At 41.6% G+C, this 26,673-nt stretch overlaps 1 protein-coding gene across 2 annotated transcripts in view; it reads left to right on the top strand.

Moving 5' to 3' along the window:
• Window positions 1–26,571, top strand: part of LOC130696846 (neural cell adhesion molecule 1-like) — a 44,067-nt gene extending 17,496 nt beyond the window's left edge. For both annotated transcript variants that reach the window (XM_059495338.1, XM_057519972.2), the window contains exons 3-14: window positions 3,067–3,275; window positions 8,030–8,143; window positions 8,265–8,468; window positions 8,964–9,118; window positions 9,284–9,500; window positions 9,781–9,911; window positions 10,072–10,231; window positions 12,300–12,596; window positions 21,232–21,612; window positions 23,862–24,218; window positions 24,794–24,963; window positions 25,111–26,571. In XM_059495338.1, coding sequence (XP_059351321.1) covers window positions 3,067–3,275; window positions 8,030–8,143; window positions 8,265–8,468; window positions 8,964–9,118; window positions 9,284–9,500; window positions 9,781–9,911; window positions 10,072–10,231; window positions 12,300–12,596; window positions 21,232–21,612; window positions 23,862–24,218; window positions 24,794–24,963; window positions 25,111–25,311 — 2,596 coding nt within the window. In that variant the 3' untranslated portion in view covers window positions 25,312–26,571. The remainder of the gene's footprint in view (window positions 1–3,066; window positions 3,276–8,029; window positions 8,144–8,264; window positions 8,469–8,963; window positions 9,119–9,283; window positions 9,501–9,780; window positions 9,912–10,071; window positions 10,232–12,299; window positions 12,597–21,231; window positions 21,613–23,861; window positions 24,219–24,793; window positions 24,964–25,110) is intronic.
• Window positions 26,572–26,673: the final 102 nt, after the last annotated feature.

The following is a 26,673-nucleotide window of genomic DNA, read 5'->3' as shown; positions in this document are numbered from 1 at the left end:
GCGAACGCCAATACAAGATGCAGCGGGTGCATAAGGGCATCGTAGCGCTATACACAAGCAGCGAAAAGGGAGCGGGGGGGGGCACGAAAATCAATAATAATATATATGCTAGTTTCCCTTATGTTACAGTAAGGGACGTGTAGCGCACAGAGAGCGCTGTGTGTCAACATGTGACACGCGCCCGTTTGCGGCGAAATAGACGACGAGCGCAAAAAAAAAATCTATATGCTACAGTGACTTTCAAATACATTTTCTACTGAAGATGATTGAAAACAAAAATGGCGAAAAATTGTAATGATGGAAGGGAACGAATGATGATTGAATCCATTTGTTTTTTTTTTTGTGCGCGCATTATTAAATGAGGTGCAAAAAAAAAAGCGCAATTTTTCGTGTATTAAGGAAACGTAGAGAGCGAGAGGGCGGGATTAAGTAACGATATACACGGAGGGAAAAGGAGCGCGGTAACAATTGAGAAACAATCGAATTACGCTGTGGCTTGGCTTCATCCAACCGTTTCCCAACGCGAATGGGATGCAATCGTCTTCCGATCTTCTTTTTTTTTTTTTTTTTCCTGTTTTGATTCTTTAACATTGTAAACGAGTGGATTTTTATTATTATTTTTTTCTCTTTCAATTTTAATTTAATTTCTGTCGCGAAAATCAACAGAGTAAACAACCCACGCATATTTATCAACTGTTAGGCGGCCTGTAAATTCATCGCATCCATCATCAGGGAGCAACACATAAAAAAAGAGCCACGAGAAACTGTCAAAATTTGTCTATTCTCTTTTTTTTTCGTGTGAAATATTTCCCCATATTTTTTTTGCGCACGATTGAAATATTATGCACATGGGAAAGATGGCTGCCGGCATTTTTTTTTTTTTTTTTTTTTGGTTACGTGCAGTATGCTCTATAGTGTGTTTACATACAGCAAGTTCGTTTTTCGCTCGCTATCTAACGAAGGGATCGCTGTAGCTCAAATAGTTGAGACGGGGGGCGCGCAACTCTGGTCCATTAATCAACAATAAGAGACTCCGGAGGTGAGTGGTTTGTGAAGGATTGGAGTTTTTCGAAAAAGTTCATTGTGCAAAGGGAGAGATTAAAAGGCCCTGCATGAAGCTTTCGCTTAAAAAAAAACAAAAAAAACATGGAAAACATCATCAAAACATACTGTATATTCATTATCTATTCGTGTGAAGTGAATTTTTCTTTGAAAACCAGTTTGAATAGTCTGGTTTTCTCTTTGAATTAAGTTTTGCCGGTGGATTTCATTTCTGAGCAAAGACGGCCATTTTCTTTGAACGTATTCAATAACTTTGGAATTTTTTTTTTTTGAAAGAAAGAAAAAAGTGTCTTAGGTGCCATCATTATACCATAGCTCGTTACGCTTCAGTCCTGGTGTAGGTTCCAACTTTGATTAGTCTACCGCCTGAAACTCTCAGACTGTCAAAAACTTTTTTTTTTTACTTCTCATGCTGACGTTCATTATTATGCATAGCGATCTGAGTATGCAAGTTGACATTGAATAGGATGTCGTAGGCTTACACAATCAAACATCATTAGACGTAACGCTATTTTTTGCTCTCAGCAGCAAGCGCGAAATGTGTCGCTATGAAAATAAAGCTCTTCACGTTCAAACGGCAATGAGCATGGAGAAACATGTCCGCGGGAATGACTGGGCGTCTAGAGCGCAAGGCATCCAGATGTGCATTTCTAAAATCACCATCTGGCAAATTCATTATGCGTTAAATGTTTTCGAACGAAATGCATGTGAAACGGATTCTTGGCTATGACGCAGTTACACTAGCGCTCCATTTCATTCTAATTACATCACCAGCTAACTGGAGATTGTTTTCAAAGTTGATTTAAAAATTCGTGAAAAATGTTTAAATTTTTGTACGTGTCGTATTGACGCTATGGGCATATGACGTGCACTGGAACAGAATGCAAATTCCTTTTTGAGTCTTTGCGAAAGAGAATAGGAGTAGGAAGAAAATATCGTTTTATGATACATTCACTTCTTTTTTTGAGTGTGTGTGTGGTAACGTTATCAGGTAGGGACTCTGGTGCACGTGTCTGTGAATAATCAGAAGATTTTCATTTTGACGGAGACAGGCTTTCTTTTTTTTTGCTCGTGTTCAATCCCGTGGATTTGTTGCATGTTAAGTATATGCGCCGAGACGTGACAGAACCTCATAGCCGTTTAAAGCTCCGTCATATTAAAGGCAAGTTTAATATGAGCCCGCGCTGATTTTGCTTCATCGCATATTGAATTTTTGTCCTTTTTTAGGGTGTGGAGGAGGGAGGATAAGTTGATCCGACTTTGAATCGCTACTCTCATCGTCCATTTCTTTTCTACCATTTTCCTTAGTTCGCTTTTCACTTTCGTTTTCAGCCGTGTTTTTCATTCCACGCCAGCGTGTGTGACTTGTAAATCACAACAAAAATGTTTTTTTTGTGCATCTTTTAAAAAAAAAGCAATTCAATCACTCACTCGTACGTGTGTGGGTGGTACAGACCTACGACATTCTTTTGTACAAAAAAAAAATTTGATTTTAAAGCCCACATCTTGTATGTTATTATTGTCGCGGCTGTCTGATTTATTGTACCTTAAATATATATTTTTTTTTTTTTTAGTATTTTGGCATTTTCCTTTTCCCGTCTGTTTCACGCCAAAGCCGCAAACGTTTTCGTACGAGATGAGTTGGTTTTCGTGTCAACCTACGACTTGTGTACTACCTACAATATGTAGGCCATTCTTTAGACTACAAACATATCAAATGTCTTTTTCCTTTTCTTTTTCCGAGGGGGATCTGTCTACCGGAAATAAAAGGGCATATGTTACTTGTGAATAACGAAGAAGAAGAAAAGAATTCGGTTCTAAGAAAGAACGGTCGTATTATACAGAATTATAAGATCATATCCATAAATCTTTTTTCCTAGACTTGATTTGTTATCTTTTCGCACACGTTTTTCTTCTTTTACATATTAAAAATAAATTTTTTTTTTATAACCCTCTTTATGAATGTGTATATTAAAATTTTAAAAATGTTTTGTTACTATGCAGTGTGGACACGAGAGATTCGGATTTCGGGGTGGCTGAGCAATGGTCGGGCGGAGAAATCCTTGGCCAACGGGCCACATTCAGAGCGGATCGTCATCCAGCGGCGCTTATACTGACCAACGTCAAAGCCAAGGATGAGGCATTGTATCGCTGTCGTGTTGATTTCCGTCTAGCGCAGACCCGTAATGCCCACGTCAATCTCACTGTCATTGGTAAGAACGTATTACGTTATTAGATTTGTTGTGTATAATAGCCGCGCCATGTCTTTCATCCCATTTTCTTGCTATATTATTTCCCGCGTACCTCCCCCACCCGCGTTTCCATGTCCCGTGAGACGACCAGTAAGACGTCATTGGTCATCATCATCCGCACAGTGTCACATCATAAACAGTAAAGACACGGTCAACATGAGTTCGTTCGCCAAGCTTCTCCTTTTATCCCAAAATCTCCTGTGTTTTTTTTTTTCTTTTTTTTTTTTTGCTTGTCTTTTATTGCGTACGTAGTTGTTGGATGCGCGGATCTCGGTTGATTCGTTTTTTCTCTTTTTGCAGCTGTGTTGCTGTGTCCCGTTTAGCTCCATTCATTTTCCAAAGTTTCATTTGGTGTAGGATGGGCGATGAAATGCTCATTTCCTGCTGGCTTCAACTTTTGTTGTCGTACTCATTACCGCGAAGGGAAAACTTTTGCGATATGATTCGTTTTTGTTTGTTTTTTTCGCACAGCTATTGTCCTAGGTTCGTTCGTTTTTTTTACGATCGAGCCCATGTATTTCTTTTGGAAAGATGCCACCTGCAAGAATGGACCGCAGTCAGTCTACTAGGCGCACAGTTCGATCACTGTTACGTAGTTGACACGTGCCGAAAATGAAAACACAAAGCTCCTTTTTTTTTATCGTACGACCCATCAACAAAAGAAGTGAAAGATGCTGGAAAGATGAACGTCCAATATTCAATGTATTTTCGTACAATTTTTTTTTTTTCCCGGGCCGGATCTGCGGCTCTTGTGTTTGCTGACTTCTTTTCTAATGCGTACAGTAATAAAGGCATTATTGGGTGGGCTACTGCCTATAGAGGAGCAGCTGTCATGGCCATCTCCTAGCAACTACGACAGCTCAATTGACGTATATGAAAAGATGAGCACCGGGTATGCCTTTAAATAGGAAGGAGAACGTGGCAAATAGGGACAAACCGATGGTAATAACCCGAAATTTATGAATCACCACTCCATCCGAGTGTGTAGATAATCTTGTAGCAGTAACATTCTCGCTGGGAGTGGTCTACTAAAAGATGCGTATGAATAGTGTCGTTCTGTATAAAACGAACGAGCTTACATCCCTTTACTCTCTTTTTAGTAACTAGCCTGATTTACACACCAACGTACGCGTAAAATAGGACACACGGCTTCAGAAAATATATGACGTAGGATCGAGTCGTATGTATAGCCGACGGTTATCGATGTCGAGTTGACCCTCTCTCTCTCTCTCCCTCTCTCTCTCTGCACTTCGCGTAGGTAAAAAAAAAAAAAAAAGGGCAACATGAAAGATTCTCACGTACTCTCTTGACCCGTGACATCCTCCAGGGATTCTGTTTAAGTTGTACAATCGTAGCGGTACATCCTCCCCTCCAGAAAATATCATCAAACGAATTTTGTAGCAGCGTAGTGCTCGCGGAAACCCATCAGCATAACAGCAGAAGCCACCGGACTTATTGTTTGCTTTTACGAGAAGAGCCAAGCCAGAAAATGGAAGAGAGAGGAGGGAGAAGAAGAAAAAAAAGGAAGAACTTTTGAGGCTTTTTTTTGTTAACTCTTTTTTTTTGTTGTTGTTTTTGTTTCTCGAGTTTGGTGTGTATGGATGAGAGATCTGTAGCTTATTCAACATCTTGATCCTCTCCACACTGCGCGTAATGGCCGGACTGGAATAGAAAAGTCAGACCCAAAAGACTGCGAAAAAAAAAAAAAAAAGCGGGACGAAAGAATGAAGAACGAGGGATAAGAGAGTTGCTTCCCAACGGGACAGTGGAAGCTTCACCGTAAAGGAAAAACGGCCAAAACCAACAAAAGAAAGCCAAACTCCCCCATCTGACTAGAAACAAAAAGAAAAAGAAAAGGCCGGTTTCAATCTACTCCCGGTCCGCCTCAATGGTTTGTTGCTTGATGTCTTAAGAGACGTTTTCTCGGCTCAGGGAATCTTTCACATCGTATAGGAAGTCATTCAATTTCCTCTCTTCTTTTGCCGCCTTTCTTGTGCCCCCCCCCCCCCCCATTTTTTCCTCAACGCAGACTCCACGCCAAATTGTGGATACTATTCAACGTGCACAGAGGAGAGACCCTCCACTGTAGATGGTTCGAACCTTGTTTCTTTCTTTGTCAGTCTTCTCCGTTACATTTAGTGCGTTATCTATAGAACGAAAGCGAAAAAAGCCGCAAACAAAACGTAAACATCCGCTTTCGCATCAACAAATGCCGAGACGTTCTTTTGCCGCACATTTCCGATAATGATCCGGATTTACGTATCTTGTCTTTCGTTCTTTATGTGCGCTACAGTCATGTTTTCTTGTCATTGTATACAAACTCAATCATAGGAGCTACAATATCGATGATGAAGAGGTTGGATTGGGTTAGGTCTGGGCTTCAAAAGCGCTGTGATTCATCCGCAGTGGATCGATAGTATTAAATCAGGTGTTTGCCAATAGAAGTCCTTTTAAATTTTTGAATTTGTTCATGAACAGCGGAGTTGATTATCATTGAAAAATGATGCGCCGTTCATTGCGCTTTAATATTTAGCGGATTATGTTTTACGTGGAATATATGGAAGATAGGACGGGCTGTTTGTCCGTGTCGGTTTCCTTTTATTTTTTTAGCCGTTGATTCTCTGATTGTCTCTTTATTTCCTTGCCGTGTCTCTTTTGATTGCTCGACAACAAAAAACAAAACAAAAAAGGGACTCGGTTAACTTGAGTCTGCGCTTTTTCTTTTCCGCTGCATCAAAAGAAAAGAAACGGAAGAAGAGCGCACATACACAAAAGAAAGATAAACCAGAAACAAATAAAGTTGGTTATGGATTTCGTCTAGACCTTGTGTACAGGGATTTTACTCGTTTTTATCATTGAACTTTTTTTTTTTTTTCTTTTCATGCACGTCTAAGAATGGAAGAAGAAAAAAGAGCAAAAAAAAACCAAAAAAAAACGGGAGGTTTAAATAAACTTGACATTGGCGCGGTGCGCGCGCGCATTACGAAACATCCGCAACGCCTGGAACAACCGCAAGATAAACAACAAAAGAGGAGAAGAAAACAACAACAACAAAAAAAAAGACACGACGGAACTAAACAAGGAAAAAGATTACGAGCAGAAAGAGAGACGGCGGGAGGTAATCATCAGATGTGGGATTTTCGTGCAGCGGATTTTGTTGACGCCTTCAAATAATAAGAATCAGAAATACGGCAGATGTTGGGAAAATAACGCGTTGTCAAGAACTTGACGGAAAAAAAACTCACCTCGACTGCCATTTTTTTGTTAGTCATCGTCATCGATTGGCTGTGAATCTTCGTGTGCTATATCGTTTTCAGATGCGAATCGATCGTCCCGTAGCTCAGTTTTATAGTGGATTACGCAACTATATTTCTCCTGTTTGTAGCTTCTGATCGATTCTTTTTTTTTTCTTCTTTTTACCTTTCCGTATCGAGAGTCACGGTAGCGCCGTGAGGGTTTAAAAAGGAAAATGAGAGCGGCACGTTCATTGGAAAATCAAACGAATATCCTTCCTTTTCAAAGATTTATGTGTTTTCCCTATATGATTTCGTAAATCTTTTTACTTTAATGTATTTATTTGTGTGTGTCCTCTTTTAGTTCCATGCTATTGCCATGGTAACGCCAAAGACTTTTCAACATGTGCATATCGAAACAGCGACACGAAATAAAAGCAATGTACCGGATACAATCCACCGGTATCTTATCCCATCGAATCAGAAAAAAAAATCGAAGAATCAAAAGTCAAAACCATGGCGTGTGGACAAGATTTTCAAATAGTTCGAATCCTTCGGATGAAGTTGCAGAAACTCGCGCGCTCTTCGCTAATGAGCTACAATGTCATCGAGATTAACGACTAGTTGTGGTCGAGATGCTCCGCCACCGACCCGAAGAATTGCCGGCCATTGAAAATCCCGCCTGCGCGAAGAAGCGAGTGACGAAAAGTCACCGGGAATCCCGTTGGCGTGCAGCGCTTCTTATCAGCCAGGCGGCAAATGAAATTTGCGGAGAACAAGGAGTTCATGGATGCGAAAATGAACCAGTGTCTCACTGCTAACATTGCCACGTCGCCTTTCTCTATCTGGGATATGAATCATTTTACTCTGAATAGGATCATTAAAATTGAGATGACAGTCAAAGGGGTAAAGAGAGAAAACGGAGAAGGCACGAAGTGGGGGGTTAGAATGGAGAGGCATCGTTAACGTGACCAACGGCATTTTTTTGTCTTTAAGTTCTAGTGGGATGGGTGAGGATAATGAAATTAGGGCGGATTCCTCTGTTACGATGCATTCCTAATAGACACCCCCCATTTTCAGTTGCCGTGGGCTGGGACAATGAATGAAATCAACGGAGCGTTCGTCAATTCACTGAAGGCAGTTATGTCAGTCGGCTTTGGCTCGGCCATGCCGACGTTCGGTTGGCCTGAAACTGAGCTAGAACTACGCTGTACTTACAATTGACAAGAGTTCCGACAAACTTGCTCTCTGTGGAATTATTTTTTATTTTATTTTTTCGGCCTACTCCCTCGATTTCACTTGTTTCGTTTCACCAATTTTCACGCAGTCAGCAAGTGCAATGCAATCGACAGCAATCAGATAAAGGCTGACTGGACCCTTGGGCCCTATCCCTTCCGACTGAACTTGTTTTCTATTCTATCCAGTCGGGTTTTTATTTTGTTGCTAAATGTTTTCTTTTTTGTTATTTTTTACTCTCTGCAGTGCCACCGAGACGGCCAATCATCGTGGCCAAAGAAGGCCAGCTGACAGCCTCGTCTACGCTAGCGCCGATGACAGCTGGCCAAGCCCTTTCGCTCTCGTGCGAAACATCTGGAGGTACATAATTATTGATAACCAATGAATCGTTTCATGTTTCAACATCATTTTTGAAAGTGAATCACCGATTCAAACGAGTCCTAAAAACCAAATCGATAATCAACGTCTGATGGGCCTACAGGTAAGCCTCTGCCACGTTTAGTTTGGTGGCGGGACGGACGCGTGATTGACGATTCGTTCGTGACGACCTTTGACAACACGATACGCAATGATCTGTGGTTACCATCACTTGACCGCAGCGATCTGGACGCCACGCTAACGTGCGAAGCCTCCAACTCGAACTTGACAATGCCCGTCTCGACGAGCGTTACCATCGATCTCCACAGTAAGTTTTCTTTTTCGATCGACTTTTATTGTTTCGTTTGTTCTTCTTTCTCTCTTTTTGTTCCCCTTTAATTGTATTTTCCTTCCGTGAGTTTCCACCCTGATGTGCCCCCGTAGAGCTGGGTCCGAGGGTTTCTTTGTGCGGGAAAAACGGTGGACGCGAACGGAAAGAATAAGGAAACTAATTAATCGAACCGGATGGATTGGTCTCTTTATCTCTTTCCGCGGTCACTAAGGAAATCCAAACGAGATGCGGAGACGAACGGGATACATATAGAAGAGATTAAAAAAAAAAAAAAAAAAGAACCAGCTGCTATTGCAGGATTGCTTCGATGAATTCTGAATCAGTTGGCTCTTGCTATAATCCGATTGCTTCTCTGCCCGCCATTCGTTTTCGTCTAGGCTTTTTTTTTTTTTTTTCACTTGTATATTTCAGTAGTGGACCTGTGTAGACCCCATCCAATCATCTATTGTATAAAATATTACTTACTCACAGTGCCACCGTTGAGCGTCCAGCTCCTGGGCGCCGATCAACCCCTTTCGGCCGGCAAGGAGGTAGTCCTGACGTGCTTAGTTGTTGGTTCCAGACCGCCTCCCGTCCTCACCTGGCAACTGGACGATCGTATCCTCAGCGAAACATTGGCTCAACCGGTATGTCACGCAATAAAGCGAATATATGCCATACGCGCCGTTTGGCCAGCGCGGATTCTATTTGAAAAATCCTAACCCATTTTTTTTTATAATTAAATGCCTCCCACTGAAATCGCGGTGATTGATGCAACTCTAACCCTTTCTATTGCTACCTTTTTGGAACAGTCACCGAGCTCGGGCTGGAATGAAACGAAAGGGATCATACGTTTCACTCCGATGGTTGAAGATCGCGGCAAGAGACTCAGTTGCCGGGCCAAAAACGTCAACATCAGCCGAGTAAATGAAGCTGGTGTCGTCATTCTCGAACCGCCAGCGGGACAACACAACGCTGGTTACTTTCCCGAACATTACAAAGAAGACGCTAAACATCTCGTCGTCTACGGTATCACCATTTCAAAAAAAAAAATTTTCTTTTTTTTTTACCCCAGCCTTTGAAATCCGCTATCGTGTAATTAATGAGTTGGCCTACCAACGGATGGGCGGGAAGCCTTAACGGCCTTGTTACTCGCCCATATACCATAACCATCACACGGTTGGGTGACTTAGGATCCTCTTGCCGTTCCCTTCTAGTAGTCATTAGTAACAAAAAGAAAGCGTCTCAATGAGTCTGTTTTTGTTTAATACTCGTTTACTACTCTCTCTCTGGCTCGCATTCAACACAGCCCGACCGGATGTGCAGCTGGCTCTTGGATCCAATCTAATGGCTGCCAACATCAAGGAGGGCGACGACGTCTACTTTGATTGCCGCGCTTCTGCCCTGCCGCCCGTGACGCGCCTCGAATGGTTTCACAACGTGAGTTTGAATTTTACGAAGAAAAAAAAAAAGAAATCCAATAGATACATCACCTTCAATTGGCTTTTGAGCCTTTTATTTTTGTTTAATCTATGTTAGTGTTTTATTTGATGTGCGTTTTTTAATTGCGTTCTTGTGTTTGCCGTTAAACGGAGCGCAGGAGAAGAAACTCAATCACAACATCTCGGCCGGCGTCATCACGACCAACCAGAGTTTGGTGTTGCAGCGCGTGGGCCGCCACAGCGCCGGGCGCTACCGATGTTCCGCAACCAACCGGGAAGGAGAAACGGAAAGCGACGTCTTCCATCTCAATGTCAAATGTAAGCTCAACTTTTCTTTTCTTTTTTTTTATATTGTGTTTTGCCATTCGATTCCACTAGAATTTCTTCGCTTAAAAAAAAAAAAAAAAAAATCATCCCTGCTTTTCTGGTGGTGTCAATCATCTTCTCGTGTGTTTTTCCTGCCATTCTATAAGTCGATCGTGAAATCAAACGTTTGAGTTATTTTTATTTGGAAAAATCTCGAGGCGAGCCAAAAGCCATCGAGAAAGCGACGCATTGTCTCCATTTCGAATCCCTTCGTCTGCCGATCGCGTGACTCTTTGACTCCATGGTGATACCGTAGTGCGTTCATCGATCGCCTTTCTTGTCCCGCACGCGATAAAAGAAGCGCGGACAAAAGCCAATAGGGTAGGCTGCACTGCATCACCAAAAAATAGAAGCGGAATAGTGGGGCGGGTTGGCCGACTTACTGTGTGGTCTGGCCTTACATCCGTTTCTGTCCATTCACTCGCACAGGCAATTTTTATTCGCGAGTTTTTGAATGATTTTCTTTTTTTTTTTCTCTGTTTGAAAATGTTGACGTCGGGATTAAGCTAAGCGTGAAAAAGAAAATCCAAAGGAGAGAGGGTGAACAGTCCGGAAAAGTCGCTTTGCTGCCTTCTGATCGCACTCCCATTTTCATACGAAAGATAAGAAGTCGAGAGCGTTGTACAGTGATCTATATGGAAACTGGCGGTTGTTTGGCCGAAGTGGCGATGACAGCCGAAGCGTAACGGAAGTGGGTGTGTCAAAGATCTATAAAAAAAAAAATCTTCTTAGTTTTCACGGTTTTTTGTTTGTTTGTTTGTTTGTTTGTTTTATTTCTTCTGCTATACGTGTTTTACTTGAAACAACGTGAACGATATCTGCCGACTCCCGTACAATGTATGGGACCATATTTCCCTGACAGCACGGAAAGCGTCAATCATTCGGACCCTCCTTCCCCCCCCCCCCCCACCAAACAGCCGTTGTTGTTTGTTGCTCTGCGACGTATACGTCAACACAATAAAGCGAATGAGATCTATGACGTCAGTTCATAATTGCCAGCGCCAAAATCATCTCCCTGGCGGATGTGGATGGATCTTTTTTCTTCATACAAGGGACGGCGATTCGCTTGCGATTTTTGCATCGACGGCCTTATGGCGTTCTTCGAATTTTTTTTCCCCATCTGTCATTGCCCATCGATCCAGCCAAAGCCGGACGAAGTCCGTCATCTTGCCGATGGCCAGCCATTTTCTTTTTTTTTTTTTTTTTCCTCGATCATCTTCGACCTTCAGTAGAACTAAAATTGACTGGCCGTCATCGTTTCCATTTACTGCACGCGCGTGGATGTGTTCGCCTCTTTTGGCTTTGCTTTCTCGATTTCTAGGACGGGTTTTCTTTTTTTTTTTTTTTTGAACCGACGACGGTAGATCTTTGTTTGATCACGTCAAGGAGTTGGATGGTAGGCGTCGATACGATAGGGGAAACAAAAAAAATCAGTCGGCAGACAAAAGGGAATGCACGGGCCACGTTCGTAAAGTCAAAAGTTGTTTCTACGAATAGGTCGATGAAGATCTACAACCGTTTGATGTTGACAAACTTTTTTTTCTTTTTTTGTTTTGTATGAGGCTTCTCTCCTGATTTTGTCTCTTGTTTAGAGTTTGATGTTGTTTGAAATCACTACTTCCCCCCTTTCACTTGCGTCTGCGTTTTCGTTTATCGTTTCTACCCAATCGCTTTCTTCGATTGCGTTCATCTGCGTCAAATGCGGTGAAAGATCATTCATCTCAATTTGCGGTTGTTCTCGTGACAAAGGCAAATGTCGTTCATCTATCGTTCAATTCGATTCTCTGAAACTCATGACGAAGCGTCGCTTTTGTCGAGCATTCGTGTCGTACCCGGTTTCGACGAAAAGTAGAATGTCAATAGCGTTGGCCCGTTTTCGGCAAACGTCGGGATTCGTTGGTTCCCGTGATTCTTCTTTTTTTTCTTTTTTTATTTAGTTCCATTCATCGCTGAATTATTTTTCGTCATACAAGAAACAATTTTTATTTGTTCATTTATTATTTGTTTTCTTTATTTCCAGACGCTCCGTTTTGCCGTTCTGGCCAGCATCGAGTCTACGGAGTGGCGCGTCACGAAGAGGCTCGAATCAGCTGCGATCTGGACGCCAATCCGTCGACTTCACTCCACTTTCGTTGGCTGTTTAACAGCTCAGCGGGCGTGATCGAGCTACCAGCCAGCACGTGGACGGCCGAAGGTTCGCGTAGCGTGGCCCGCTACCTGCCAAGCTCCGATCTCGATTTCGGCAGTCTACTCTGTTCCGCCTACAATAGCATAGGCCAACAGTCTGTGCCTTGTCTCTTCCACGTTATTCCAGCCGGTAAGTCTCGATTTCTATTTGCTTGTAGAAACTCTCCGTTCGGATGTGTGTGTGTCACCGTACCGAAGTCCGTGTGATCGATAGTGAATGGAGACGGTCGTCTTTCTCTTTCTTCCTTTGCAACTTTTGCAAAAGACGTTAGCTCTTCAATCATTCAGGCAGCGTTGTATCTCATGCTCCTTGGAATGGAACACATGCTTCGTAGGGATGGGAGCTTGCCTCACTTCACGCACGCAGATATTTTTATTTTTTTTTTTTTAGATGTGTTGATGGGGTTGTGGTGGTAACTTTTGCTCTCGTTGAAACACGAGTCCTTTCTCATTCTCTATTGATTCGATCATTTTCAAATGAAAGTTTGAATAGGGCGTGGTTTATTTTTTCTCAATTTACCGTATCTTCCATTTGGGGAAACGAAGAACATAAAAGCGACTCTGCAACTATGTTTTTAATTTTGCCGTGCAATTAGAATAGTATAAGCCGTTGTTACGCATAGACATTTAATGATGAATGGAGTGAAGGAGAGTATCGGGATACTGTTATGCTTTGCTGCGTGATTTACCACGAGTTGAGTATGAGGGGCTGGAATAATAGCGATTTGAAATGAGTGCACAGATGGCAAGCGGCTTATTCACAGTTGATGAAACTCGAATAAACCATGCACTCGATGGCTGCTGTTTATTGGGCTTGTAGATACATTTAAATCCACAATCAGAATAAGCTTTTGGGTTATTGGCGATCACGACATTCACGAATAAATTCACACACTATTGGAAATATGGGAGTAACTGAGATTGAAGCATATTTTTATTAACAGCCAGCATTGCGAAATGGAGGAGAGAAGACTAAAGGGGAGTTTGCGTAAATCCTTTTCAATCCGCTGTAACGTGAAATCCATTCGAGTGCAGCGTTCTTTTTTGCTTTTGTCCGTCGTTTTGCCTAGATGCAACACGCCGCCCAGCATCCTTTAGCATCCCTAATATGCGTCGACATATGCTGATCCTTTTAGATTTATTTGTTTGCTTCTTTTGTTGTTTGTTTCAGCCACTTCAAGCTTGAAAACGTATATAGCCGAACAAGAGCGAAAGCGAGGTATGCTCCTGCAGCGGCTCTCGTACCATACGTTAAGATGCCCGTTTTTCTTTGAAGCTTATAAGTAGCAGTCCGTTAGTATAACGGCTACCCTTTAAAATAATAATAATAACAAAAAAATCAGTCGTACTTTACAGTTTCGACATGTTTTTTGACGTATTTTCAAAAGCGTCACGCCCTTCCTCGTTGACAATAGGCCTTTTTTACATATTCTGTAGTATCCCCTGCAGGAGCCCTTTTACTCACTTGTCACAGCGAATATCGCGTAGGTTTCAAAGGTCGCCCCATTGCGAAGCAGATGAAGAAAAAAAGATAGTTGACGTCAATAACTAAGAAGCAGAATACCTTTCAAGCTTGGCTAGTCTTGGTGATCACGTACGAGTTGACCTATGTAGATAGGAGAACGTTATCTGTTTGTACATACGTCGAAAGGGATGTTGCGGACGTGTTGTTTAGCCACCCAGAAGACTAACTTGCACACCGAGGCTGTTGTCTTGTGCAACGTAATTGTTGAATAACATTCGACAAGTAAAAAAAAAAATAGAAGAATGACACTAGGCTTGTTTTCTTGAAGAGAAATCGGATAAAGGAAGTTAAATCAATGTTATTTCTGTAAATAACTGTACAATTTTTTTTTAAAGCGTTCCGCGTAAATGCCTATTCGTAGCCACTGCGTAAGTGAATCGATTCATTGTACTGTGTGCTTTAAAAAGAAATTAATGATGGCAGTAATAATGTATACGGTTCACTGTCACGCTTTTTGATCGATCCAAACTGCTGTTGACTGGCTGTAGAGATGGGGGAGGGGGGACTTCCTGTTTTTTTTTTGGTACTACGGTGACATGCAAAAAAGCGACAGTGAAAAAAAAAAGGGAAAAGTGTTTGTGCGTGCTCAGAAACGTTAACAATCACACAAAAAGAAAGAGGGAGAGATAGCAGCTAGTTGCACTATTTTACAAGCTTGATATGTCTTTAGAGTCTATTCACTTTTTTCTTGTTTCTTATAGTTTCTTTTTACGTATGCAACGTGTACAGTACTGAAAAAGAACGAATTCAAAAAGCGAAGAACAAGATGGGAAAAAAAAAGGGAGCAAACGTCTTTTTTAATGATCGTATAGCATACCGTTTGAAGATGAAATTCTATAGAGATAAACAGAGCAGGATCCGATAGCTTTCAATTGATTGTCGTTTTTCTCTTTGCAAGCAAACCTTATGACCGTGCCGGCCCTAATCAAAGAGTTTTTATTCGCAGCTATGCTGATGAGTATGTACATGACCGTCGACAGCCAAACCGAGAACCAAAGAAAAGTGAAAAGATAAATTATTTTGTAATGAAGATGAAACAAAGTAGACTCTCTCTCTCAATGTTGCGTAGTGTTAAATGAACGAAATGTAGATTGGGAAAGGCTTGAGTCGCACGACCCAAAACGAAGATGAGCGGGACCCGGGTTCGAATTCCGTCAAAGTCTATTCCTATGTATTCTTACCCCCCTAGTTTGCGCTTTCGAATAAGTGTTTCCACAAGTGTAGCGGTATATTAATGGGTGGGCATGATCAATTACAAATGAGAACCTACATTTAACCTATTTTCAAATTGACATAATTTGGGGAAGACTTTTCTAAATCGTCCAAACAAATTTTCAAAAATTTAATCGTCGACATGCACGAACGAACCTCTTTTAGTACTTAAAGGAGTAATCAGATGCGTTCCGACCAGATGTGTGCCAAACTCGATCCGAGAACGAAGAGTTGAAATGGGATAATGAAACGTAAAAACACGAGTTTTATCTGGTGCTATACACATAGGTCTGTTCCATGTTTGGGACTGTCCCACCTTTCCTACTGCGTAGGTTATTTGAATAGCCAACTTGCATATAGAGTGTAAGACGGTTGTAGCGAAATCTTAGGACGGGCTGCGCTGTTTGTTGCCGAGCGTCTTGCTAAAGTTAGGCTCTTCCAAGCGTATCGTTAGTAGTCTAGAAAAAGAAGATGCTGTTTGCTGGTATTATATTGGCTCGTGTCAACTGTGTGTATAGCGTACGCCACGCCGTTCTATTTCGTCGCGTCTGCATTCATTGCGATTCGTGTACAATAGGCAACAAAAAAAGATTAGGAAATTCAGAAAAATCCAATCTCAAAAGGAGTCGGTAATCTTGTTCCTTTTTTTTTCATTGTTGCCATCCGTTTCCTTTTCTTCGTTCTCCATTTCCGACTCGAGCTGGATTCATATTATGAAACATGGGCTACACATTGTTGAAATACCAGTCTTCAGCCAGTTGAGCGACATAGAAAGCGAATCCACGAATTGAATCTTATTCTCATCAAATGTTCTTTGCGACCCATCCCATTCTTGAATTTTTTAATCAATTATAACCTTTTGCACAAGATTTGTATCCGCTCTGTTGAAACGGATTCATCTTGAGTGGCGTGACAGTTCCGCCAAACGTGGAATAACGTTGTGGCATAAGATAACAGGCAACTCTCTGTCTCTCTCTGTCTCACCGAAATGTCCGCTTTTTGCATGTCTATCATCCTGGTGCTGTGATTTAAGCCTGTCGTCTTTGAAATGGCCTCTTTTGTATTTAGCAGCCGCATACAACTGGCTATTGTGGACGGCCCCTCTCGCCTGTCTGCATCTAAAATGATCCGTTTAGTTTGTCTCTTTTCATTGTCTTTTTCGTAAACTTTTGGAATTATGACGTAAACGTTTAAGGGAGGAGGGAAGAAACATGGAATTGAGAAACATTTTGTTAACAACAGAAGCCATCGAGTCCGGCAGTTGTAGTCCCACTTATTCACTTAAGGCCACCGTTTACAAGTACGGCTGATACGATTTGAATGCGTCCTCGGGCTTTTGTCGTTGACTTGGCCTTTTATTGTTTGTTTTCGTGTGTTTTGCATAGGCATGGAAGCCGCGTAGAAAATGTCCTTCCAACTTTCTTTTCTTCGTTGGTCATTATAATGGCAAGCTTATAGGAAGAAAAAACAAAAACAAAATGATAAGTAGTACTCAGTAAAACTGGGTCGTCGTAATGAGATCGTCCTGCTCTTTCGTTCCAACGTTTACGACAATAGAATAACTTTTTAAGAACAGACTGAATTATTTCATCCTCTTTAAGTATTTCTTTTCTTTTTTTTTTCCGTTTTTATTTTTTTGTTTTACTGTTATTTTAAAGGCCATTGTTCAACAGTTTAACGCAGCTACTTGAGATTCTTTTTTTTTTTTATTTCGCGTTCAAATTGGCTAAGTATGTGCAAAGCGGCTCTGTTAACAACGACTCGTCGCATAATTTCGTGCCCTTAAAACTTTTGACGTTGACGTATCCTTTTTTCTCCTGTCACGTGCCGTCTAGTGATTAGACAGTTAAGAATCGGATATCCTTGTAGAACGACCGGGAGTGACATAACTAGTTTTGAAATCACGGCTGGGTAGCCAGCGTCCCGAATCGCATGACAGACATTGAAGAGACCTTTGACTCGTACGTAAAATTGATCCATTTGCCTATTATTAGCTTGAACGATGAAGAGCACAATTTAAAGAACATGTCAGGATGCTTTTGAATTTTGAGTTGGGGGCTACCGATGGCTCTTCTATCGAATCAACGTTTTTCTCTGCGTTTTTTTTTTCGTGTTGCATCATACAATATTCATACCCGTCGATAACAGCCATCGATGTGATGGAACCGTTAACAACTAATCGCCCACTCAACGGTTCAGTCGTTTGACAGGACTTCCACTCAAACATTGCTTTTGCATGCTATCAGTTGGAACTGCTGAACGATCAAACGGTCTGGCAGATATATTCAATGCATCGACAGAAATGCATATGATTGTAAACATTTCGGGTGCTGTCAATAGAAGCAGCTACTCGACTCGTGCTTGGATGTCCGGCACATGTCCACACCACTTGTCCACACCACTTGTCCAACCGAATATTCGTAGCCGCAAGTCATACTGGGCATATAAGGATCGAACTGAAAAAAATCGGTCACTCGTACTGCCGTGAGTGGGAGGGGGGGGGGGGGAGGCAGTGAACCTCTAAAATCCGATCGCCATTTACAATGCAGGGCAAAGGAATTATTAATATCGGTGGGTGGAGGGTTTCACTATGACGTGAAAGTTGGGACCACTTGAATGCATGATATATGATGGACTGAGTCCCTCCGGGTTATGGACACACAGCAGTCATATTAGCTCAGTGTTCCATACTGATGACAAGTGATTGATAAGCGTTCAATGTCTAGTACATATACATGTACACACATAAAAAAAACGATGAAAAAAGGGATACGACAGTCTTTGGCCCACTCAGTCTCAATTGACCACCACGAATCGCCTTTCAAATGAAAGTGTCGTTGCAAAAACGGGCATTTCCGGAGGAAACTCTGGGTTGGGCGGCACAATATGTGCGAGGCACAAAGGGAATGGACAAAAAAAAAAAAAAAAAGGGGGGGGGGGTGGAGTTGCTGGTTACGTACAAGCGCTTTTGTAATCGTCCTCTGTCACAGTCATGTGTATTGGGTATCCGAATACAAACACTTGCGCGTATGTGCGGAACTAGCACTCTTTTGCGAAATCGTTTCCTTTTTTATTTTTTCGTCGTTGCTATACCAGTTTTTGTTTGATATTGGTGTACACAGATCGATGTGTGCTGATGCTGATGTGTGCACAACTGCATCATCACACAGGCACTACACCCTTGCCGCTATCATGTCCTTACATTTGACACTTCAAAAAAAAAAAAGGGAGGAAAAAGAAAGCATCGTCTTTCATCGGCTCGTTGTTGTGCCTGCCGCATGTCTTCGGCCTATACGCATCGCCTTGTGAGGAAGGGTTTTTATATTGATAGATACAATGCTTAGCTAGAGGCTATGTGGTATCGATACTTCAAAAAAAAAAAAAAGGAGAACGTCAGCGTGTGGCTTTTTGCAAACTCATCACTGTTGCCTCTTTAAAAAAAAAAAAATTTGAATTCTACATAGAACACCGCCACTCCCTGATATTGTGTTCTCTCACTCCTCTGTTTGTATCGCCGGATCGGATTCACGAAGAACAACCAAGCTTTTCCGCTCCTTTTTTTTTTTGTTTATGTTGTTTGCCTTTCTTTTGTTTCTATAGACTTAGGTTTGTGCAAGGCATCCGGCATGTATTGCGATAGGCACACAACAAATAATAAGGAAAAAAAGGGCAAAGACATAAAGAAAATATGTCACCATCGGCTGTTCTTCCGCTAATGATTTTTTGTCACGGGTGTGCGTACTACGTTTAATTGACATTTCTTCGCCATTTTCGGCTAGACATTGCCATGGTAACTTTCAAAATAGCTTGCCGTTTCCCAATTCAGGTCCTCTTTTTTCTCTCTGTAATGCGTTTGTTGGTTTAAATACTTAAAAGAAAAAGAAATAGTGAAGTTCACTGGGGTAAAAAAGGTGCCGCTTATTGTGTTGGAAATGAAAGGTCTTTTTTCTTATATTTTACAATATTACTGAGAAAAGAGTAGCAAAGCTATAAGAATGGATATCAAAGCACGGTCGGAGACTTAGCTGCCGGGATTGGAGCTTCGACATTTCCCATTCTTTTATTATGCTCGTATCGCATATATTAATATTCGCGTATATACAATGGCGAAGTAGAGTGTACGTCGCTACGTTGCGTTGAGGATGTAGGCGTTACAGTGAAAACTCCCTTCTCAACGTAAAGCTTTCGAAGGGAACACAGAAAAAAGAAACAAGACAAATCGCAATCAATAAAATTCGCGGGGAAACATTTTCAAAACTAAGTGAGTGAGAGTGTACATTGAATTATATAGCTCCTAGTTGCTATATTAAAAAAAAAAAAAGAAAGGGAGAGATAGACCTCTGCTATTTTCTGCCACTCTTCAACCGGATAAGATGGTGGGAGAGGAGGAAGTAAAAAGGAAAAAAAAGTGGATAGAAAAAGAAATCAACAAAGTGAAATGCGGAACTGCGAGACGATAAAAAAACGACAAGGAAAATGAGAGAAGCAAATGGTCGTGATTCGATTGCAGTCGAGCTAGAATATTCCTCCCCAATATATATTCCCTTTTCGGGTTGTACACTTCGGTAGTCTGGAGAACTATTAGTTGGCACGCCAAATACAGGAGAAAGGGAAAGAGTGCGTAAAAGTGGGCAAAAATAAAACAGAAAAGAAATAAAAAAACAAACAAACAAAACAATAAAATCAATGGGAAAAAAAGGCTTACAGGCCACACACACAACTCCGAACACAACGTGAAGAAAAATTGCGAGTAAATATATAAAATGGGCCATCAACGTCAATGAAATGGGCAGCGATTTTGATGGCTGCCATTAAAAAGGTGTAATCGAGTGGGTTGGTGGTAATTACCTTCTTTCACGATAGTCCCGGGTATGACATAATATTTCAACTTTTTCGTTCGCTGTTCCATGCGGACCTTTCCATTTTTTTTTTTAAAGGGGTGGGGGCGGAGAAATGGGTTTCGGCTCTGGTGAATAAGCCGGGAAAATCAGTCAATGGTAAACGAAATCAAAACTTTTAACGATTGGACAAAATCGTGCGCAAGAGGGCCTGAGGAACAGACACTCGGGGAAAAGGATGGTTTCATCTCGTTCGTTCGTATACAAGCTCCCGCACGACTACATCTTTGTAGGCCTATTTTCGTTGTATGTACGCCCCTTTTGAATGTATGTTTGGTTAAGTAGATTTAGCTCTACGTCTCTAGGTAAAAAAAAAAAAAAAGAAAAAGAAAATTAAAAGAAGAAAAACGGAAAACTACCGCGCATTTTTTTAAAAGCAGCGGCTGAATCCGCATAGTTCGCCCACGGACGTATTGTCGCTATCGCTGGAATCAAATAAAATCCTCCACCTCCCCCCCCCAACACACAAAAAAAAAATCACAATCTAATAACGACATCGTCGACACGGAAAAGGATTCGAAGGTCTACGAAAGAAGACAGCAACAAGAGAATAGGATAAGGTGTGTGGAACGGAACACGCATAAGAGCCCATGTTGTCATCAGTAAAGCATTCATCGCCAAAAGGGGAAGTAACGTCATTCAAAAAAAAGGGGGAGAAGAAATGTCTAGAGGTTGAATAATAATAACTCGTCGTATTGGAACGCCATTCTTACGCAAAAAAAAAAAGAGAACACGGGGGGGGGGGGGGGGATGTACGCGTGCACTTCACCTAGTTGTTCGTTTAGCAGCAAGTTTTTATTCAGCTCATATTCCTAATGCGTTCCGCTTTAAATCTTTTGTGTGTAGCGTGTCGTGCCTTTTTTTTTTTTATTCGGGTTACGTCTGGAATAGAACCGATTTTTCGATGGAAAAAAAAAAGGGAGAGAACAGAAGATGTAGTGATTTTGAATCGAATAAACTACGGTAGTGTATATATTTATAGTGCGATGTACATTTCTATGTAAAATATTGAAACTATCTATATGGTAAATGGATGGTTTCTTTCGATTTATTGATTTTTATTTTCTTTTTTCACTGTTCTTTTGCTCTTATTTTTCTACATTATGTATGCGATCATGTTTGGCGAACAGACAAACCGGACCCATTGTCCAACTGCAGCGTCAGCCACCAGTCGTCCGAGTCTCTGCAGATCGCCTGCAGCGAAGGATTCAGCGGCGGACTGCCGCAGAATTTCCTCCTGGAGATCTTCACCATCGATGGCGCTTTGGCCGGCTCGACTGGAACACCCCAAGAGACTGCTTCGCAACGCCCTCTCGTGCCCGAGTTAAAAACTTTTAATCAGACTTCCATGAAGCCCGTCTTTGTCGTACGCGGACTGGACGCCGACACGACATACGTCGGCCAAGTCACGGCCGTCAACGCCAAGGGACGCAGCGAGCCGCTCGTCGTCCGCATCGTCACGCTCCGACTGCCCGAGACTCGGAATAACATCGGCTCGGGAAAATCAGAAGGTCTGTCTTGTTTTACCATTGCTACTATTCCTATTGGCTTTCTGGGGTGTTGCATTTGTCTTTTCCTGTTTTGAAAAGTTTATTCGTCCCTAGCGTAGGATCAAGGGCAAATGCGAACTCAATTTTGAAAATGCAATAAGCGGAGTGGGACGGAAAAAAAATGGAATAAACTGATCTAGAACGACAGGTGACGTGTCCATGACACGACGACACTAATCTATCCAATCTCGAGTTAAAAGGCAAAGCGGACTACTACAGAATAGCGAAAGACAATGGCAAACTAGAGTTGAAAGCTTTTTTATTTATTCCTCCCCCTATTTCCGCAATATTTGCATTTGATTTTCATGTCTTGACAATTGTTTTCATTCAAATCGAATCGGACGTGTCGTGGGAGGGTTTCCCGATTGCGTGTAAAATGGTACACACACACAAAAAAAACACACGGACCAATAAGCCAATTTGTGTTTCCGTTAGTTATTTTGGGATTTAAAAAAAAAAGGGCTATCACCGTTTAAGCTACCTGGCAACTGTACGAGCTAAATCAAGCGACGGCTAATGCCATGGCTAATGTAAACTAAAATATTTCCACGTATACGGGTATAATGCTGACCTTGTGAACTACCCGAGCTTGTTTTTTTTTTTTTGTTTTTTTGTTTTTCTCGTGTCTGCAATGGAAAACTGATGTTTCCGACATAGAGTAGCATGGGGTTTCTGTGTAAATCCCCTCAAATTTTTTTTTTTTTTTTTTTGTTTTTCTTTTTTTTTGTCCTTCAATTTTCTTTTAACAAGTGCAGTTCACGTTGTGTATTCCGTCCAAATACATATGAAATATTAAGGGGATACTTCAATAAACGAAAGCTTTTATCCATCAAAAGGGCTGCGGCCGGTCGCCATTTTTGCCATGGAAGCACAACCGCATTCACGTACACAACAATCCAGATCGATACATCATTGCCAAAGACGGCCAACTGCGGCCGTCTTATTCTCGATACACGAATTCAAACTTCGCCTGTCGCTTTTTTGGGGTTTTTTGTAGGCAAGCACGAAGTGAAATAGCAAACACTCTCATGCAGTTAGGTAATAGCTGTTTATTCGCCTTTTCGTACAATCAAGTTAGGGGACTATGCATCTAACCAGCAATATTGCAAACATATAAACGAAGGGGGGGGGGGGGGGGAGAAGATAGATCCACATAAACAGCATTTAGTTGTTTTTGGCTATAATCCCATACACGCATTTCGGTAACATTGTATAGGTTCTTGTATATGTGCAACTATCAACAAAGTTTGGCACTGTAAGTGAGGCCCCGGATCCGTCCAATCTTTGCGTGTCTGTCGACTTTTTCTGCGCCAACTCACGTACCGCCACAAACGCATCGCATGTTATCAAGTACTTGAACTAGACTTTCAAGACCAAGAAAAAGAAAATGTGAGGGTGGATCCCCGTAGACTGTATCTGGCGGAGCCATTGGAACATTGGCACAGGTAGAAAGATATATAGTAATATGGGTTAGCAAGTTACCTAATGGAACTAGTGTGTGTAAAGTGGTGTGAAAAGATGCAAAAGCCAAAGCGCTAGTCGTAACTTTATCACTGAAGGTCGCTAATATATGCATTATAGAAAACAGTACGTTGCACTTTGAAAATTTTAAAGCTATATTCAGTCTACTTAAACATAAATGTAAATGGTAGTCTGTAATTGGACAACAACATGCCAATTTAATATTCCGGCAGACGTTAATCACCCACTACATTTTTCAAAATAAATCTTGTTTACTGTCAGGTACATTGCCCTCATTAAAGCAGCAAACAAAGTTGAACGAAGAATTTACGTTACGTTACGTTCTTGGGCTTTAGAAGACGTTCGATAAAAGAATGGGGGGGGAAAAAAAGCTATTATGGGAGATGGACAGCGCAGGAAAGACAAGAGTCACCAGAAGGAATAAATTCGATCAGTAAAAGTCAAGGACGTTGAGTTTTCTACATCACGTTATTAGGTTGGCAAGATATAATTCAAATGTCAAAATAGAGTGGCAGATTTGAAAGGAAAAAAAAAACATCGGCATGCATAACTCACGAACCAACCTTCGTATAAAGAGCGTAAGTCGCATATTCCTAGACCAACTCATAAACTTGCAATCAAATTCCATCAAAAAACCTTCTGTGAAAATAGAGGTCAACGCACCAAATTGTTTTGAATTTTTCCTTTCATTCCAAATGTTCTTATATTATTATTTTGACGTTTTTTAGTGGATCCGCCACGACCGCAGCCATCATCCAGCAGCCAAATTAGCCCATTAGTGGCCATCGTCACTGGTGTTATCTCCGCTCTGTTCTTATTGGCTTCGCTCTTGGTGGTGGCTCTTCGCCTCCAATGTCGTCGAGCGCAATTGAGGGCGGCTTCTGCAGCAGCCGTCGTTATGTCCGCATCGTCCGGCGCCCTTTCGAGCGGACACCGTGGCTCCGTAGTGGGCGGGGCGTCCGGCGGAGGATCGGAGACCTTGCTACTGGTCAAATCGGAACAGCTGCACGCTACAACAGCGCCGCTCTTTAACAACTTGACCGACTCAGACGATCGCAATCCCGATCTCATTCCACATAGGGACGGTAATTAATGTCGACTGTTATTAGCGGGACTCCCGCTTTTATGATTTTGGAGACCCTCAATCGTCTTCACGGACGAAAGAGTGTCAGGTGTCACGTTTTTTTGTGTTTTTTTTTCAATCCCGAGACATGTTTCTTTATTTGGAATGTTGATTTTTAAAAAAGGAATAGCTTACAAGCCGCAGGAGATTGATGTCTTGTGTATTCAGCCGTGCATAATAACACGTTGAATAGCGCAAAATTTATTCTATAATGAAAAAAAAAAAAAGAACGGGCGACAGCAGGTTTCTCCTAGTTTCTTGTGCCATCTATGAGTCACGAGTCGCGAATCGATTCCTAGTTTTTCTTTTACTTTTTTTCACTTTACCTACTATACCGACCTCGTTTTTTTCCTGTTATGTTATATTGTTGTGAAACTGGTTACTATGTGGATTTTTCAAAAGAACAGACCTGTTTCCAGGTTTCAACCCCATTGAAACGAAAACCTGCTTTCTCCGGCTTAGAAAAAAAAAACATTGTTTCATTGTTGGAATGTTTTGTTTTGGTTTTTTTCATACGGTTGTTGGGCGCGGTGTCAGACGGGGAACGTCTGCAAACGGCCGTGATGATGACGACGACAACAGCGGGAGGTGGACCGCCTCTGGCTGCTATGTTGACCGACTTGCCTCCGCACTTCTGCACGCGCCAATTAGGCGTTACGATGATGCAGGGTTCCTCAGCCACGCTCGGTCGTGGTAAAACTCGATGGGTATGTCGTTACACTTTCAATGTCCGCAATCATTAGAAATCCCCCTTATCAAATTGTGTAGTTTTCAACGTCATTTCGTTTGGCCCAAATGGGCGTCAGACCAGCAGTTCTTTTTAATGTGTTTTCTTTTCTTCCCGAAATTGGCAGAGAAACGAGCAAGACGAATTTATCAGCCAATCGCTGGTGCACGTTTCATCAACACTTCCCCGACCGCCACGACCTCCATGGACGAATTCAAACCACCACAGCATCGCACAGCGTTTCAACGTAACAGCTCCGCCCTCATCATCATCCGCCGGCGCAAATGGAACGCTAGCCGCTAGCAAAAAGAAAGAGAGCTCTGTCTGAATGATTGAAAGGCATTTGCAAAAAAAAAAAAAAAAAAAAACTAACACAAGACAAAAAAAAAAAAAAAGGGGCGATATCTTTCATCTATTCGTAGGAGGAAAGGAAGAAAAAAAAATACATGCTGAAAAGGAGGGAGAATGAAAGAAGAGAACAATGTGCATCATTAACGACTCGCGTGTGTTCTGTTTCGTCCCATCAAGCGCAGCCAGCGGAATAGTTTCTTCTCCTATACCATTTTCCATTTTCTCACTATCCGCAACCATTCCTGACCCTGGTGCGCTCCCGTTCTCTCGCTTGTGCGTACAATCCGCAGAAAGCAATCAAAGAAAATAGTAATAGTCTGTCTGGCACGATCAAATCGATGACACAGCCAGACGTTTGTTCTTTTATTTCATTTAGTTGCCTGCCAGTTGAAGGCACACAGCAAATAGATGAGAAAAAAAAAGGGGGAAGGAAAGATAATAGAAAATTGTAAAATAAATCAATGCGAAATAAAAGAAGGCACGCTTAATGATACACGTCAAATACATACTGTATACATAACTAAAACAGCAGAGCTTAAACGAAAAGTTCGTTGTCATCGTGAGAAAATATCATGATTTGACCGGTACACAGTTAAATGAGGATTGGGGAAATGAAACGTGTTTTTTTTTATCACAACACGAACCAAATACTATAATTTGTAAAGAAAAAAAGAATGAAAAGGGGATCTTAAAAAATTGTATATTATTCTCCTGTACTTTGTTGACTTGCTCATTCCTACTGTACTGTCTTTGTTATGAAAGCATTCCTCATCTTGTAATTTTAAATGGCTTCAAAACGTACCGGAAATATGTGAATTATGCTCGAAACAAAAATACCCAATGCCCAAAACATTCAACATCAGGTTACCTTGTTCTACGATCTGTTTAAAAACTCCGGCTTTGAGTACATCATCAACGTCTTTTGATTGTTTGTTAATAATCCAGCACCCCCCGTGTCAAGTACTCCTCTTTTTATTCCGAAAGGCCAACAGTTGTTTGATACGATCGTTCATCGTCCCGTTAGAGGTTCAACCTGCTGGAACTTTGACGATGTAACGATGGCAAAAAGAAAAAGAAAAAAGAACATGCAAATGAAATATGACAAGGGAATAAAAAAAAATATCATTGAAATAAAAATGGCCCCTGGTGTATTTATAAATTGGCTGTGTATTTAAGTCGATTGTTAATGGGTCTCTTTGTAATTTTCTTCGTTCAAATAGACTACTATGGAATCCTGGCGGTTACATCGTGTCCTCATTACACCAGTGACATTTATCGTGGTAGGTTAGCCCCACAGCAACAAGCAATATAAAAACAAAAAAAACACACAAAAAACAAA

This window comes from Daphnia carinata, chromosome 5 (genome assembly GCF_022539665.2).
Source record: "Daphnia carinata strain CSIRO-1 chromosome 5, CSIRO_AGI_Dcar_HiC_V3, whole genome shotgun sequence".
NCBI lineage: Eukaryota > Metazoa > Arthropoda > Branchiopoda > Diplostraca > Daphniidae > Daphnia > Daphnia carinata.
The sequence above is the reverse complement of the archived record's forward strand: the minus strand, read 5'-3'. Positions and strand labels throughout refer to the sequence as shown.